General features: G+C 43.4%; 1 protein-coding gene across 1 annotated transcript in view; it reads left to right on the top strand.

Moving 5' to 3' along the window:
• The window catches only part of LOC143768185 (uncharacterized), a 73,935-nt gene that overhangs the window by 26,275 nt on the left and 28,559 nt on the right, over nucleotides 1–19,101 (top strand). The window contains exon 9 of the mRNA XM_077256875.1: nucleotides 16,537–16,572. Coding sequence (XP_077112990.1) covers nucleotides 16,537–16,572 — 36 coding nt within the window. The remainder of the gene's footprint in view (nucleotides 1–16,536; nucleotides 16,573–19,101) is intronic.

Genomic DNA, 19,101 nt, shown 5'->3' with positions numbered 1-19,101 from the left:
GGAATAGTACGTCCAGCGCGATCAGTCGCGCTCACTGGGGGAGCGCGGCCGATCGCGGCCGGGTGTCAGCTGACTATCGCAGCTGACATCCGGCACTATGTGCCAGGAGCGGTCACGGACCGCACCCGGCACACTAACCCCCGGCACACTGCGATCAAACATGATCGCAGTGTTCCGGCGGTACAGGGAAGCATCACGCAGGGAGGGGGCTACCTGCGTGCTTCCCTGAGATGATCGGTACAAGGCGATGTGCTCACCTTGTACCGAGCATCTCCTCCCTGCAGGCCCGGATCCAAAATGGCCACGGGACTGCATCCGGGTCCTGCAGGGAGGTGGCTTCACAGCGCCTGCTCAGAGCAGGCGCTGGGAAGCCTGGAGCTGTGCACGTCAGATTGCCGATCTGACACAGTGCACAGCAAAGTGTCAGATCGGCGATCTGTCACTTTACTGTGATGCCCCCCCGGGGCAAAGTAAAAATGTAAAAAAATAAATAAATAAATTCCTAAATAAATAATAATAATAATAATAATAATAATAATAATAATAATAAAAAATATTAATCCAATAAATACATTCCTTCAGCTAAATAAAAAAAAAACAATAAAAGTACACATATTTAGTATCACCGCGTCCGTAACGACCCGTCCTATAAAACTGTCCCACTAGTTAACCCCTTCAGTGAACACCGTCAAAAAAAAAAAAAAAACGAGGCAAAAAACAACGCTTTATCATACCGCCAAGCAAAAAGTGGAATAACATGCGATTAAAAAGACGGAAATAAATAACCATGGTACCGCTGAAAACGTCATCTTGTCCCGCAAAAAACGAGCTGCCATACAGCATCATCAGCGAAAGAATAAAAAAGTTATAGTCCTCAGAATAAAGCGATGCAAAAATAATTTTTTCTATAAAATAGTTTTTATCGTATAAAAGCACCAAAACATAAAAAAATGATATAAATGAGGTATCGCTGTAATTGTACTGACCCAAAGAATAAAACTGCTTTATCCATTTTACCAAACGCAGAACGGTATAATCGCCCCCCAAAAGAAATTCATGAATAGCTGGTTTTTGGTCATTCTGCCTCACAAAAATCGGAATAAAATGCGATCAAAAAATGTCACGTGCCTGAAAATGTTACCAATAAAAACGTCAACTCGTCCTGCAAAAAACAAGACCTCACATGACTCTGTGGACCAAAATATGGAAAAATTATAGCACTCAAAATCTGGTAATGCAAAAAATATTTTTTGGAATAAAAAGCGTCTTTTAGTGTGTGACGGCTGCCAATCAAAAATCCGCAAGAAAATGCACTATAAATAGTAAATCAAACCCCCCTTCATCACCCCCTTAGTTACGAAAAATTTAAAAATTAAAAAAATGTATTTATTTCCATTTTCCCGTTAGGGCTAGGGTTAGGGTTTGGGCTAGGGTTAGGGCTACAGTTAGGGCTGGGGCTAAAGTTAGGGTTGGAGCTAAAGTTAGGGTTGGGGCTAAAGTTAGGGTTTGGATTACATTTACGGTTGGGAATAGGGTTGGGATTAGGGTTAGGGGTGTGTCAGGGTTAGGGGTGTGGTTAGGGTTACAGTTGAGATTAGGGTTAAAGGTGTGTTTGGATTGGGGTTTCAGTTATAATTGGGGGTTTCCACTGTTTAGGCACATCAGGGGCTCTCCAAGCGCGACATTGCATCCGATCTCAATTCCAGCCAATTCTGCGTTGAAAAAGTAAAACAGTGCTCCTTCCCTTCCGAGCTCTCCCGTGCGCACAAACAGGGGTTTACCCCAACATATGGGGTATCAGCGTACTCAGGACACATTGGACAACAACTTTTGGGGTCCAATTTCTCCTGTTACCCTTGGGAAAATACAAACCTGGGGGCTAAAAAATAATTTTTGTGGAGAAAAAAGGATTTTTTATTTTCACGGCTCTACGTTATAAACTGTAGTGAAACACTTGGGGGTTCAAAGTTCTCACAACACATCTAGATAAGTTCCTTGGGGGGTCTAGTTTCCAATATGGGGTCACTTGTGGGGGGTTTCTACGGTTTAGGTACATTAGCGGCTCAGCAAATGCAACGTGACGCCTGCAGACCATTCCATCTAAGTCTGCATTCCAAATGGCGCTCCTTCCCTTCCGAGCTCTCCCATGCGCCCAAACGGTGGTTCCCCCCACAAATGGGGTATCAGCGTGCTCAGGACAAATTGTACAACAACTTTTGGGGTCCAATTTCTTCTCTTACCCTTGTGAAAATAAAAAATTGGGGGCGAAAACATCATTTTTGTGAAAAAATATGATTTTTTATTTTTACGGCTCTGCATTATAAACTTCTGTGAATCACTTAATGGGTCAAAGTGCTCACCACACATCTAGATAAGTTCCTTAGGGGGTCTACTTTCCAAAATGGTGTCACTTTTGGGGGGTTTCAATGTTTAGGCACATCAGGGGCTCTCCAAACGCAACATGGTGTCCCATCTGAATTCCAGTCAATTTTGCATTGAAAAGTCAAATGGCGCTCCTTCGCTTCTGAGCTCTCCCATGCGCCCAAACAGTGGTTTACCCCCACATATGGGGTATCGGCGTACTCAGGACAAATTGTACAACAACTTTTGGGGTCCATTTTCTCCTGTTACGCTTGGTAAAATAAAACAAATTGGAGCTGAAGTAAATTTTTTGTGTAAAAAAGTTAAATGTTCATTTTTATTTCAACATTCCAAAAATTCCTGTGAAACACCTGAAGGGTTAATAAACTTCTTGAATGTGGTTTTGAGCACCTTGAGGGGTGAAGTTTTTAGAATGGTGTCACACTTGGGTATTTTCTATCATATAGACTCCTCAAAATGACTTCAAATGAGATGTGGCCCTTAAAAAACAAATGGTGTTGTAAAAATGAGAAATTGCTGGTCCACTTTTAACCCTTATAACTCCCTAACAAAAAAAAATGTTGGTTCCAAAATTGTGCTGATGTAAAGTAGACATGTGGGAAATGTTACTTATTAAGTATTTTGTGTGACATATCTCTGTGATTTAATTGTATAAAAATTCAAAGTTGGAAAATTGCGAAATTTTCAAAATTTTCGCCAAATTTCCGTTTTTTTCACAAATAAATGCAGGAAATATCAAAGAAATTGTACGACTATCATGAAGTACAATATGTCATGAGAAAAGATTGTCAGAATCACCGGGATCCGTTGAAGCGTTCTAGAGTTATAACCTCATAAAGGGACAGTGGTCAGAATTGTAAAAATTGGCCACCTAAATACCTAATAGAGCTGAAATCAGCAGAAACACCTGCCCTGGATTACAACCCCAAGACAACTGCACTACCACCAACAACCACCGGAGGGAGCCCAAGAGCAGAATTCACAACAGAATACACAGTGTATGCAGATGTGTATATGTATTAGAGCTGTGTGTGTATGTAAATGTGATATGTAGCAGAGTTGTGTGTGTATGTAAATGTGTAGATGTAACAAAGCTGTTTATGTAACTTTGTAGATCTATGTGTCAGGGCTGCGTGTATGTAAATGTGCTAATGTAGCAGAGATGAGTGTGCGTGCACTGTCCAGTAGTGTTGTGTGTAGATATGTACATAAAAAGTGTGAAAACATTTTGCTGGGTTAAATTATTCACCCGTACAGTATTCTGTGGTCAGGGGTACATTACTGTGATATCCACCACTCCAAAAAACATTTAATTATAATAATCTTTATATAGTGTCAACATATTCCACAGTGCTTTACAATTCAACAGTTCATATACCAGTCATAAGTAACAACAGTAAAGATAATCCAATAATTAAAGCAAAATAATGAGAACTCGTAAGAGCTTACAATCTACAATGAGGTGGGGAGAGACTCAAAGTACAGGTGCGTATTTACAATGAAGGTCCAGCCATCTTGAGAGAATGGGGAATAGATAAAGGCTGCCTGAGTTAATTTTTGGAGGATTTTCAGTCCTCTTTTTGTGGCTTTGCTGTTAGGACTCACAAGCGTGAGGACCCTTGGCACGGGTTGCGAACTTGCATATCTTGGCGAAAATATTGACCAATACCTTACATATTTTTATATATGTATTTTCTGCACTTTTTTTGTCAGGGTGCAGCCATGCTCATTACATTTGGTCTTGTAAACAGGGGTGTCTGTTCACATGGGATGCATTTAGATAGCACTGGGCAACCCGCCTGACCTAATAGTATGGGCATCACTAATAGGCTGAAAACCAAATGCTGTGCTTTAACTGTATATGAATAGCGCCCTATACACGCCTCTTTTGTGCAATCATTTACTAAGCAATCACACTCTCCATGGATTGGTAGGCGCTCAGTGGTTGTCTCATCAGTATTTTACACCTGTGTTGCTGCCATCTTTAATACATGGGTTTGCTGCATCCTGATAAGTGCATTTGTTTGGAGACATGGGCAGGTAAACATCGCTGCCCTTTTTCTGCTGTATTAATTCTTGAATTTTTGGAGGATTTTTAGTCCTCTTTTTGTGGCTATGCTGTTCAGTTTTGAGTTAGGCACCAGCCAGTATTTGTGGTGCTTTTGGGTGCAGTGGAGTTTGATGGAGAGTTATTTTAATATAAATAGTGAATGGGCTATATACAGAGGGAGAATAAGTATTGGATCCCTTTCTGATTTTGTAAGTATGCCCACTGACAAAGGCATGAACAGTCTATAATTTTAAAAGTAGGTTAATTTTAACATTGAGAGATAGAGCATCAAAAATAAAATCCAGAAAATCACATTGTATAAATTTATTTGCATTTTGCAGTTAGAAATAAGTATTTCATCCCCTACCAAGCATTAAAGGTTCTGGCGCCTACAGACCAGTTAGACGATCCTAATCAACTCGTTACCTGCATTAAAAACAGCTGTCTTACATGGTCGCCTTTATAAAAGACTCCTATCCACAGACTCAATTAATCAGGACTTAGATTAGGGAACATGATAGGCTGCTGTAAACAGATGTGTTTTAGGGAGTGCCTTAAACTGTATAAATTGTGGTTAGTCCTAATTTCTTGGGGTAGAGCATTGGTACAACTCGGGAGAAGTCTTGGAGCTGGGAGTGGGAGGTACAGATTAGGGCAGAGGTTAGTCGAAAGTCACTTAGGCTACTTTCACACTTCCCTCTTTTTAGATCCATCACAATGCGTCGTTTTGGGAAAAAACGCATCCTGCAAATGTGCCAGCTGGATGCGTTTTTTTCCCATAGACTTGTATTGCCGATGGATCGTGACGTATGGCTACACGTCGCGTCCATCGTGCACTGGATGCATCGGTATTTGGTGGACCGTCGCAGTGAAAAAACGTTCAAGGGAACGTTTTTTCATACGTCGTGTCCTGCATTTTAAACTGCGCATGCCCGGCTGTAACTCCACCCCCTCCTCCCTGGGACTTCACAATGGGCAGCGGGCGTGTTGAAACACTGCGACCGCTGCCCACGTTGTGCAGAAAATCACCACTGTCCATCGGTACGTTGCGCCGACGCTTTGTGACAGCCCCATACCGATTGAAGTGTGAAAGAAACCTTAGGCTAGGTTCACATTGCGTTAGGGCAATCCGTTTAGCGCATAGCGCTAGCGGGTTGCGCTAACGCAATGCTTCCCTAGGGTCCGCGTTCGGTGTCCCCGCTAGCGCAGATCCCCGATCTGCACTAGCGAGGAACGGACCTCGGGCGCGCCGCAGACGCTGCAAGCAGCGTCCGAGGTCCGTCAGTCAAATGACGCGACATCGCTAGCGCACGCCCAATGTGGGCGGGCGCTAGAGACGCGCTCACCATTACAGGCTATGGCGGCGTTAACAGACTACGTTAACACCGCGTTATGCCGCGGTGTAACGTAGTCCGTTAAACGCGGTCACATAACGCAATGTGACCCTAGCCTTACAGAGCACAACGAGCAGGTAGGCTGATAAACAGAAATGAGGGAGATTAGGGGGTTGCCGCACGGTGGAGATCTTTGTGGGTGAGAACATGCAAATTTTGCTGGGTTTTATTTCTCAGCCATACAGTATTCCATGGTCTGTGGTACATGTTCTATTGTATAGAACATTCCAAACAAGTGTTAACATTTTTTGCTGCATTCAATTAGTCATCCAGTGTAACGTGCTTAGTGGGTGACAAAGATGGCAGAACCACACAAGACTCTCGAGGGAGTGACCAGAGGAACATTGGAGCCAGATGAAGCTGGTGCAACAGCAGTGGTGGCAGGAGCCTGTGGTACGGATCCTGTCGATTTTCCAGAACCAGTAAGGCCCGCTATATGTTAGGGGCTCTGGCATTACTAGAAGCCTGGTCACTTAAAGCCCAGCCACCTGGGAATTCTGCTCCACGAAGCAGGTTGATGTAGTCCCCCCTGCCTCCCAAGGAAGGAGAAAAAGAATCTGACACCTGAAGAGGATTACTGTATTATCCTTGTTATATTTTTTTACAGGCTTTGCACTTTGTGAAAAGCCTTTGAATACAGCAGCTACACTTTAAAAATATTTGAATGAGGACCACCTTTCAGGGGGTGTATGGATGACCCTCCTTACATTTTTTTCCTGGCTTTGCACTTTGTGCAAAGCCTTTGAGTGTAGAAGTACATAAACTACACTTTCAAAATATTTACTCTCCAAATTTATTTTTGGATTCAGATAGTCATCCATTCAATTTAACACTGATGTTGGTACTTTATGGTGGTATGTAAAGCTGTGAAAAAGCGATAAAAAATTTGTCGGTAGTATATTGCCCATAATGAACTTTTGGTAGTAGTTAGCAAAACCTAAAAACCTCTGCAACGCTTTAAGGTTGATGGGTTGCACCAAATCCACGACAGCCTGGAACTTAACGGGATCCATATGGAATCTCAATACCGAAACCAAATGACCCAAAAAATGAATCTGTTGTATCTCAAATTGGTATTTCTCCAGTTTAGCAAATAAATGATTATTACGAAGAATTTGAAGAACAGCTCATTACAGTAATGAATATGGACCCGACTCCACTCCCATAGGGGTGGAGCCACATATTCATTACTGTAATGAGCGGTACCATGTGACCGCTCAATACAGGAAGAAGCTGTTAGCGCCCGGAGAACCAGGGACGTGCAGAGAACGCGCCAGGAGCAGGTGAGTATGACGGGGCAGTGCGCGATATTCACGTGTCCCTCGTTCCACCGCTGGGCGCCGCTCCGTCTTCCACATCCTCTGCAGTGACGCTCAGGTCAGAGGGCGCGATGACACGATTAGTGTGTGTGCCGCCCTCTGCCTGAACAGTCAGTGCAGAGGACGCGGAAGACACAGCTGCGCCCGGCGGTGGAACGAGGGACAGGGGACTATAGCAAGTGTCGGGGGCGTGAGCGATGAGAGGGGAGTATGTGATTTTTTTTTTACATCGCAGCAACAGCATATGGGGCAAATGTGTCTATGGAGCATCTTATGGGGCCATAATCAGCATTTGTGTAGCATCATAAGGGGCAAATGTGTCTATGGAGCATCTTATGGGGCCAAAATCGGCATTGGTGCAGCATTATATGGGGCAAATATCTCTATGGAGCATCATATGGGGCCATGTGCAGCATTATGTGGGGCAAATATTTCCATGGAGCATCTTATGGGGCAATGTCCAGCATTACATGGGGCAAATATCTCTATGGAGCATCTTATGGGGCCCATCATAATCTGTATAGAGCGTGATATGGGGCTCCTGATTCAATATGGATATTCAAAAACACTTAACCTACTGATGTCTCAATTAATTTTACTTTTATTGGTATCTATTTTTATTTTTGACATTTACCGGTAGCTGCTGCATTTTCCACTCTAGGCTTATACTCAAGTCATTAAGTTTTCCAAGTTTTTTGTGGTTAACATTAGGGGGGTCGGCTTATACTCGGGTCGGCATATACTCGCGCATATACGGTGCTTTGAATATACTCTTTTAACCCCTTCCCGACATGCGCTGTACTAGTACTGCTCTGAACCCCAAAAACACACTTAGAACCCTTTACACACAAGGAATTAGAGCGCAAAACCTGAAAAACCCTCCTGACCTGTTGGACATGAGAGTCCCAGTCATCCGAAAAAATCAAAATATCATCCAGATACACAATCATAAATTTATCCAAATATTCACGGAAAATGTCATGCATAAAAGACTGAAAGACTGAAGGGGCATTTGAAAGACCAAAAGGCATTACTAAATACTCAAAATGGCCCTCAGGCGTATTAAATGCGGTTTTCCACTCATCCCCCTGCTTAATTCGCACCAAATTATACGCCCCACGAAGATCAATCTTAGAGAACCACTTGGCCCCCTTTATTCGAGCAAACAAATCAGTAAGCAGTGGCAAAGGATACTGATATTTAACCGTGATTTTATTCAAAAGCCGATAATCAATACACGGCCTCAAAGAGCCATCTTTTTTAGATACAAAGAAAAAACCGGCTCCTAAGGGAGATGACGAAGGACGAATATGTCCCTTTTCCAAGGACTCCTTAATATATTCCCACATAGCAGCATGTTCAGGCACAGATAGATTAAATAAACGACCCTTTGGAAACTTACTGCCCGGAATCAGATCTATAGTACAATCGCAATCTCTGTGCGGAGGTAGTGAACCAAGTTTAGGTTCCTCAAAAACGTCACGATAATCAGATAAAAATTCCGGAATCTCAGAGGGAATAGATGACGAAATGGAAACCAAAGGTACGTCCCCATGAGTCCCCTGACATCCCCAGCTTAACACAGACATTGCTTTCCAGTCGAGGACTGGGTTATGAGATTGCAGCCATGGCAATCCAAGCACCAACACATCATGTAGATTATACAACACAAGGAAGCGAATAATCTCCTGGTGATCCGGATTAATACGCATAGTTACTTGTGTCCAGTATTGTGGTTTATTACTAGCCAATGGCGTGGAGTCAATACCCTTCAGAGGTATAGGAACTTCCAGAGGCTCTAAATTAAACCCACAGCGTTTGGCAAAGGACCAATCCATAAGACTCAAAGCGGCGCCAGAGTCGACATAGGCGTCCGCGGTAATAGACGATAAAGAGCAAATCAGGGTCACAGATAGAATAAACTTAGACTGTAAAGTGCCAATTGAAACAGACTTATCAACCTTCTTAGTACGTTTAGAGCATGCTGACATAACATGAGTTGAATCACCACAATAGAAGCATAACCCATTTTTTCGCCTAAAATTCTGTCGTTCGCTTCTGGACAGAATTCTATCACATTGCATAATCTCTGGCGCCTTCTCAGTAGACACCGCCAAATGGTGCACAGGTTTGCGCTCCCGCAAACGCCGATCAATCTGAATAGCCATTGTCATGGACTCATTCAGACCTGTAGGCACAGGGAACCCCACCATAACATCTTTAATGGCATCAGAGAGACCCTCTCTGAAATTTGCCGCCAGGGCGCACTCATTCCACTGAGTAAGCACCGACCACTTACGAAATTTTTGGCAGTATATTTCAGCCTCATCTTGCCCTTGAGACAGGGCCATCAAGGCTTTTTCAGCCTGAATCTCTAAATGAGGTTCCTCATAAAGCAACCCCAAAGCCAGGAAAAACGCATCCACATTGAGCAACGCAGGATCCCCTGGTGCCAAAGCAAATGCCCAATCCTGAGGGTCGCTCCGGAGCAAGGAAATTACAATCCTGACCTGCTGTGCAGGATCTCCAGCGGAGCGAGATCTCAGAGACAAAAATAATTTACAATTATGTTTGAAATTCTGGAAGCGAGATCTATCCCCGGAGAAAAATTCAGGTAAAGGAATTCTAGGTTCAGATATAGGAGCATGAATTACAAAATCCTGTAAACTTTGAACCTTCATAGCGAGATTATCCAAACCTGTAGCTAAACTCTGAGGATCCATTTTAATCAGGTGAAATCAGAACCATTCAAGGATTAGAAGGAGAGAGAGACGAAGGCTGCAGTAAGCAGAGATGCAAGTGAATCAACTAATGAGCAAACTCAGAAAAAAAAAAAAAAAAATTCTCTGCAGACTTCTTTTCTCTCCTTTCTTCTGCCAATTATTTTAACCCTTGGCCGGCCAAACTGTCATGGTTCTCAATGACAAGAGACCGTAGTAAAGCATACAAAAGGACTAGCTCTTGGAAGATGGGAACTCGAGCTGACTGTGAGCTAAACCTACCGCACAACTAACAGTGGCCGGGTAGCGTGCCTACGTTTTATCCCTAGACGCCCAGCGCCAGCCGGAGGACTGACTGACCCTAGCAGAGGAAAATACAGACCTGGCTTACCTCTAGAGAAATTTTCCCCAAAAGGCAGACAGTAGCCCCCACATATATTGTCGGTGATTTTAGAGGAAATTGACATACGAAGTATGAAGATAGGTTTAGCAAATTGAGGTCCGCTTACTAGATAGTAGGAAGACAGAAAAGGGAACTTCACAGTCAGCTGAAAACCCTTTCAAAACACCATCCTGAAATTACTTTAAGACTCTAATATCAACTCATGACACCAGAGTGGCAATTTCAGCTCACAAGAGCTTCCAGCCTCAGAAATATTCAAACACAGAGAACTGGAACAAAAATGCAAAACAATCTTAGGACTACAAGTCCAACTTAGCTGATAGTAGTCTAGGAGCAGGAACATGCAACAGAAAGGCTTCTGGTAACATTGTTGGCCGGCATAGAAATGACTGAGAAGCAAGGCTAAATAGAAACTCCCACATCCTGATGGAAACAGGTGAACAGAGGAGATGAAGCACACAAGTTCAGTACCACCAGTAACCACCGGGGGAGCCCAGAAACCAAATTCACAACAGTGACGGTTGCCAATCATAAAAATCTGCCAAGAAAACGCTATAAAAGTAAGTCAAACCCCCCTGTATCACCCCCTTAGTTAGGGAAAAATAATACAATTTGAAAAAATGTATTTATTTTCAATTTCCCATTAGGGTTATTGCTAGGGTTAGGGTTGGGGTTAGGGTTGGGGCTAAAGTTAGGGCTGGGGCTAAAGTTAGGGTTAGGGTTGGGGCTAAAGTTAGGGTTTGGATTACATTTATGGTTTGGATTAGGGTTAGGGGTGTGGTTAGGGTTATGGTTGGGATTAGGGTTAGGGGTGTGTTTGGGTTAAAGTTTCAGTTAGAATTGGGAGGTTTCCACTGTTTAGGCACATCAGGGGCTCTCCAAACATGACATGGCGTCCGATCTCAATTCCAGCCAATTCTGCGTTGAAAAACTAAAACAGTGCTCCTTCCTTTCCGAGCTCTCCCATGCGCCCAAACAGGGATTTACCCCCACATATGGAGTATCAGCGTACTCAGGACTAATTGGACAACAATTGGGGTCCAATTTCTCCTTTTACCCTTGGGAAAATACAAAACCGGGGGTGAAAAAATAATTTTTGTGGAAAAAAATATATATATTTTCACGGCTCTGCGTTATAAACTTTAGCGAAACACTTGGGGGTTCAATGTTCTCACAACACATCTAGGTAAGTTCCTTGGGGGGTCTAGTTTCCAATATGGGGTCAGTTGTGGGGGGTTTCTACTGTTTAGGTACATCAGGGGCTTTGCAAATGCAACGTGACGCCTGCAGACCAATCCATCTAAGTCTGCATTCCAAATGGCGCTCCTTCCCTTCCGAGCTCTGCCATGCGCCCAAATGGTGGTTCCCCCCACATATGGGGTATCAGCGTACTCAAGACAAATTGGACAACTTTTGAGGTCCAATTTGTCCTGTTACCCTTGGGAAAATAAAAATTTGGGGGCTAAAATATCATTTTTGTGGAAAGAAAAATGATTTTTTAATTTTCATGGCTCTACATTCTAAACTTTAGTGAAACAATTGGGGGTTAAAAGTGCTCACCACACATCTAGATAAGTTCCTTAGGGGGTCTTCTTTCCAAAATGTGGTCACTTGCGGGGGGTTTCCATTGTTTAGGCACATCAGGGGCTCTCCAAACGCGACATGGGTTCCAATCTTAATTCCAGCCAATTTTGCATTGAAAAGTCAAACGGCGCTCCTTCCCTTTTGAGCTCTGCCATGCGCTCAAACAGTGGTTTACCCCCATATATGGGGTATCAGCGTACTCAGGACAAATTGATCAACAACTTTTGGGGTCCAATTTGTCCTGTTACCTTTGGGAAAATAAAAAATTTGGGGCGAAAAGATCATTTTTGTGAAAAAAAATTATTTTTTTTTTTTTACGGCTCTACATTATAAACTTCTGTGAAGTACTTGGGGGTTCAAAGTGCTCACCACACATCTAGATTAGTTCCCTTGGGGTCTACTTTCCAAAATGGTGTCAATTGTGGGGGGTTTCCACTGTTTAGGCACATCAGGGGCTTATAAAATGACTCTCTAATTTAAGGGCATAAAAAGTAAAAGTTCAAAAATTACAAAAGTTTCAAAATTGTAGCCAAATTTCCATTTTTTTTCACAAATAAACGCAAGTCAAATCGAAGAAATTTTACCACTATCATAAAGTACAATATGTCATGAGAAAACAATCTCAGAATCACCAGGATCCGTTGAAGCGTTTCAGAGTTATAACCTCATAAAGTGACAGTGGTCAGAATTGAAAAAAATGGCCTGGTCAGGAAGTTGAAAACAGGCTTTGGGGTGAAGGGGTTAATGCATCTCTTCTGGGAAAAGGCAGGTAAAACTAACATTCCCCCTTCTCATTTCCTTATGCTTTTTTTTTTTCTTTTTTTTGATATTTCAATATGCAGCAGTTTTTCTTTACCTTTAAAATACAGGACATGTGGTCATGTGAACTCTATTCAGAGACAGGTGACTTAACCACCATGGTATCGGGATAGCTCTCTTTCTGATTGGGCAATGCATGGTATTGGGAGTCATGTGACAGCCTAACGCAATGATATCTGATACAGGACTGGGCAATATCTAGATGCATATTGTTTCCTCATATCCGGGGATCGCCTGGATTGGCAAACTTTTTAGCATGACTACATGGATGCGGACGATGTAGGGAATCTGAGAGTTTGTATTCATTTTATGACATTTAATACTTGCAATTTGTATGTCTGTCAGTTGCTGTAATGTATACAAATGTCTTTCTTTTGTATTATATGTAATGTAAATGATGTGTAGGGAGTGTTTAGATGTTATGTGCTGATTGGTGGGTGAATTAGTTAGGAAGGGGGAGGTGATACTTGTTCCTACTGGTGTGTAACTAATCAGTAATGCTGCTGTTTGTACTATGTATGCTTGATAAAGACTGGTACTGTACGTTGCACTGTATTTGGTAGAATAAAAGGAAGACTTTTTTTTAATTCACTCAAGTATGGATGCTGTCCTTCTATCGATGATTAAATTATCCAAGTGAGCTCCTTGGATATTGGGACTCTGCATCTGTGTGGGTATGACGACCCAGTTCCTAGAAGTCCTTATAGAGTGAAATGGTTAATTTTCTACTTTCGAAGGGTTTGAAGAGTCTAACGGAGTGGGCTTCAGAGGAAGGAAACATAAGTGAGAGGGTATAGTGTGGTAAGCACAATGTGATGAAAGGAGCAGACCAACACCTCCACCTTGACTGCTCTAAGGTCTGGGGATAGGTGAAAACTGTAGGCCACCATTTGTGGAGATTCCCCATTACTGGGCACAGGAAACATTTTTCCCTGTCTCTTAGTGTACCTTAGATAAAATTGAAGTGCCTGTATCTCTCTTTCAGGGAAATGAAGATAAAATGAAGGAGGAGGGAGAACGGTGCTACCCAGGGCCGGACTGGCCATCTGGCAATTCTGGCAAATGTCAGAAGGGCCTGTCTGGTCATGGGCTGCCTTGTATGCTACGTTGTTAACAAAGTCGGTGTTCTGAAGACACCCATACTGTTAAGAGTTGTGATGGAGCACAAAGTTGCTGACTCCGTCACTTAGCCCAGCAGGCCACGGGTATCATTAGAAATATTGGTCTTGTAGAAAATCTTCCTTTCCATCGAGGGAAAAATTAGTAATATATACCATCTGGTTCATGGGGCGGGGACAACATGGACCTGTGTGATTTCAAATGCCAGGGCTGAATTTCAGCCCCAGTCTGTACCTGGTGCTACCTCTTGAATGAAACCATAGTTAGGGCAGTTATTCAGAAGTGTGAGATGTACATTGGGGTGCAATCTCCTCAGACAGACTTGGTGGTCTTGTAGTGGATCCCCCCAGTGACGCCAGAGTAAGTGAGGGAGGCCGTGACGCTACTTCTTCCTGTAACAGATGGAATATATCATTCTCTCACAGCCAAATGTAAAGACAGCAGTGAAATATTTGTGGGATAAAAATGCCCATTACTGCCTTAGATGATCACTGATGGGTATAGTGTCAGAAATGTGGTCACCTTTGGGGTCTTCTGTTGGTCACACTCCTCGGGGGCTCTGCAGTTGGCCCCAACAATCTAGGACTGACAGATTACTACTCTAAAAGCAAAATAATGAACCTTCCCATCCGAGCCCGGCCATGTGCACACCAGGAGATTCTGACCTCAGGGTTTGGGAGAATTTTCTTTACAAGTTGTGAGGTAAATTTTTGTGAAATTGAAAACCTTGGACCTAAAACAACATTTTAGTAGAAAATGTAATGTTTCGTTTCCATGACCCAGTGTTATAAAATTTTATGAAAAAAATGTGAGTTTAAAATGCTCCTCACACCCCTAGATGAATTACTTGGGGAATGTCATTTCTGAAATGGGGTCACCTTGGGGGGGGGGGGGGGGGTGTTCCGCTGTTCTGGCACCTGCACATGAAACAAATAATAGTTTCTGCTCACATATTGAGTATTTATTACCTCACGATAGAGAAATTGCTTTAAATTTTTTTTGAGCTAGAATATCTCCAGCTACTTTTGTGAAAAGGAAAAATTTGGGACAAACAACATCTGTCTCTCTCAAGACGTAATCTTCATTTTCTCAACCTAATGGTGTAAACTTTAGTGAAAGAATTCTGGATCCAAAAAGATCATTAATAGGGGATGAGTGGACCCGTGGAAGTTCAGGTTACTCCAAAGTTCGGTTTGGGGACCAGAACTTGAACCCCATTGAAAACCTCAGACAAAACAAGAAAAATTACTTTAATAAATTTGGGAATGCTAAATTGGGCCTGTAGTTACATTTACGGTTACATTTTCAGGTTCTGAATGCGTAAGGGTTTTTAAATGATGTCCTGTTTTTACAGTTTTGCTTTTTTGGATATCTTTTTAAAGGAATAATTAAGCATATAGATTTTTATTCGGAGATTGATTGCCGGACTGAAATCATCGTTTTCCTATATATACTACGAGGGGTGCAGTTTAAATTAGTATCATTTTTGGGGGTTTCCTGGTGTATGGGCTCATCAGAATCACTTCAAAAGTGAAATGCTCTATAAAAAAAACTTGTTGAAGAAGAAAAAAGTGGCTGCTAAATGGTTAACAGCCATAAAACTTAAAAGGGCGATTCAAAACTGATGCTGATGTCAGCTAGACATAAGGGAATGTTATTTCTTACCTGTTCTATTATGAGGGAATCAGAATTACAAGATTGAAAATTTATTATTTTTCACATTGAATCTTTTCTCTGTAGTAATTAACCCTTGTGACTGTTTTTCTCATCAAGCTACAATTAATAACTTCTGTCTTGTTCTGAATGATCCGTGTGCGAAGTGTGACTGCGTATGGTGAAGTGAGGGAGGTACACACGGCTCTGCTCCGTACACCTCGTACACACACGGCTCTGCTCCGTACACCTCGTACACACACGGCTCTGCTCCGTACACCTCGTACACACACGGCTCTGCTCCGTACACCTCGTACACACACGGCTCTGCTCCGTACACCTCGTACACACACGGCTCCGCTCCGTACACCTCGTACACACACGGCTCTGCTCCGTACACCTCGTACACACACGGCTCCGCTCCGTACACCTCGTACACACACGGCTCCGCTCCGTACACCTCGTACACATGCGGCTCCGCTCCGTACACCTCGCACACACACGGCTCCGCTCCGTACACCTCGCGCACACACGGCTCCGCTCCGTACACCTCGTACATACACGGCTCCACTCCGTACACCTCGTACACACACACGGCTCTGCTCCGTACACCTCGTACACATGCGGCTCCGCTCCATACACCTCGTACACACACGGCTCCGCTCCGTACACCTCGCACACACACGGCTCCGCTCCGTACACCTCGCACACACACACGGCTCTGCTCCGTACACCTCGTACACATGCGGCTCCGCTCCGTACACCTCGTACACACACGGCTCCGCTCCGTACACCTCGTACACACACGTCTCCACTCCATACACCTCGTACACACACGGCTCCGCTCCGTACACCTTGTACACATCGTACACATGCGGCTCCGCTCCGTACACCTCGTACACACACGGCTCCGCTCCGTACACCTCGTACACACACGGCTCTGCTACATCCACCCTGTAAACACCTCCTGACCCCACACATAAACTTCTCCTCATCCAGCACAACCAGCACAGCAGAATCCTGCATACACTGAGGCCCCTGATCATGTGACCCCTGACTCCTCCCATCCTGTGACCTCATCACAGGTCCTGAACAGCCATATATGTGGTGTGCGGCTCTGCAGGTGGAGGTAGGTGCTGATGATTCCCATTACTGGGTGCTGGGGGGGGCCAGTAACCCTTTCAGCGCTGAGACTGTTTAGGTGTTTGGTTTGCTACCTTTTAAGAATCATAACATACAGACCAACCATAAAAGACAGGGAACCCGTATTGCTCCCACAGTACAGTGCCCCTTTCTTGTCCCCACACCGTATAATGTTCCCACAGCCCTGAAATCCCCCCACACATGAAGACACTACAACAAGCTCCCCACAATATGGCAGCACCCTCTTCACCGCTGCCTGTAGCCCGGCCTAATAGACTTGTACACTGCAGACCCATAGACCACCACTGAGCCTCTGCATATCAGAGCGCAGCAGGCACGATTAGGCCATTACACCCCGTTAATTCTGCCTCAGTACACAGCAACGACTGGAGCAGCAGGGAACCGGTGAAGGGAGCCCAGTATTCACATACAACCGCCGATATGCCTTTTAACGGCAGCAGTTAAGGGTACTTATTCTTAACCACTGCATTTCTAATGGCGCTGAGAAATAAGGTTATTGAAACCCCCCCCCCCCCCCAGCTGAGACCCCGGAAAACATGATTCGGGTCCTTTTTGACCGTCCCCATTCTTCTGATTGCCGTTATTCACCGAATTGCAAAAGAAAGCCTGATTTCCCATTTATTTCCCTCTCCTCTGATGTGATCTAGCATACCAGAGGAGAGAGAAATGGGGCCCCTGAGCCTCTGGTATCCCTGGACCCTCCAGCTCTATCCCCAGCCCATGGCATCTTCTTCCTGGAAAAAAAAATGACGGGCGCAGTGCACCAGCCGAGATCTGCCAATCGGTAACAATAGGAAATTTTTCCTATTGGTTCATTTTGATCACTGTGATAGACCCTATCATAATGATCAAAATAAAAAAAATAGTAAATCAACCCCCCCTTTACCACCCTCTTAGTTAGGTAAAAATAATACAATGAAAAAAAATGTATTTTTTCCATTCTTTGCAGTTAGGGTTGAGGTTACAGCTAGAGTTAGGGTTGGGTTAGAGCTAGGGTTGGGCTAGCGTTAGAGTTGTGTTGGGGTTACGATTGTAGTGTTTGGGTTAGGGTTGTGTTGGGGATACGGCTGTATTGGGGTTAGGGTTGGGATTAGGGTCAGGAGTAGTGTTATGTTAGGGTTAGAGTTAGAATTGGGAGGTTTCCACTGTTAATCAGGGGGTCTCCAAACTCGACATTGCACCCACCATTGATTCCAGCCAATTTTGCATTCAAAAAGTCATATGGTGCTCCCTCCCTTCTGAGCCCTGCCATGTGCCAAGTGGCTTTTCCCCACAGACGGGGTATCGGTGCACTCTGGAGAAATTGCACTACAAATTTTGTGGTCCATTTTCTCCTGATACCCTTGTGAAAATAAAAAAGTTTGGGTCTAAAATAATTTTTTTGTGAAAAGAAGTAAAATTAATTTTTTCCTTCCACATTGCTTTAGTTCTCATGAAGCACCTGAAGGGTTAATATACTTCTTGAATATGTTTAGGGACATCATGTTGTACCCTATGGGCAGAGGCGTAGCTAGAGTTTTGGTTCAGGGGGCGCGACATTTCTGAGTGGCCCCCTAACCAGGTAACCTTAATTACAACTGGGTGACGCACCCTAATAGTGGAGGAGAACCTCAGCAGATGACCGCGCTGTTGTTGAAAATAATCTCTATATAAAGACCAACATGGATATTACCGCCATATGGTCAGTGGTAGATATCAGTCCTACAGAACATATAAGAGATCACAGCACAGTTACAGATAATGACTTAGGCTGGTTTCACATTTGCGTCTGTGCGCGTAGCGTTTGATCCACATTCCACAGGTGTTTTTAATCACAGCAGGACCACTACCCCTCCTCAGAGATATAGATTTTAGTCTAACAAAGGATTCATGTTCCCATACAGATGAAGACTTTATTCTAAGAGAGGAAAGGCATAGTTAGGTCCTGGTAAATGAGAAATGCCTTATCGTGGCTACCAGGTACACATTAATTGGCCAATTTATGCTCTAAACTTTCTCAATTTTTCATATTTCTAGTGCAGTAATGCAATTCAATTTTCATATTTCATGTTTGCAAGTCTTGGCGCTACAGAGTGCTGCCTTTTTTGTTTCATCACATCACAGAAGACTTGCAAGATACTCCCCCTTACACACACATACCGGTGTGTATATATATATATATATATATATATATATACACACACACACACACACACACTGTCCCTCTACAAAATACACACACAGCTCCTCTGCAAAATATTATATATACAGTGGGGAAAGAAAGTATTTAGTCAGCCACTAATTGTGCAAGTTCTCCCACTTAAAAAGATGAGAGAGGTCTATAATTGACATCATAGGTAGACCACAACTACGAGAGTCAAAATGAGAAAACAAACAAATCCAGAAAATCACCTTGTCTGATTTGGCAAGATTTATTTTGCAAATTATGGTGGAAGATAACAATTTGGCCATTAGCAAAAGTTCATCTAAATATTTTGTTATATATCTTTTGTTG

This window comes from Ranitomeya variabilis, chromosome 4 (assembly GCF_051348905.1).
Source record: "Ranitomeya variabilis isolate aRanVar5 chromosome 4, aRanVar5.hap1, whole genome shotgun sequence".
NCBI classification, from domain to species: Eukaryota; Metazoa; Chordata; class Amphibia; order Anura; family Dendrobatidae; genus Ranitomeya; species Ranitomeya variabilis.
Note: the sequence above shows the minus strand (reverse complement) of the source record. Positions and strands in the feature narration are given on the sequence as shown.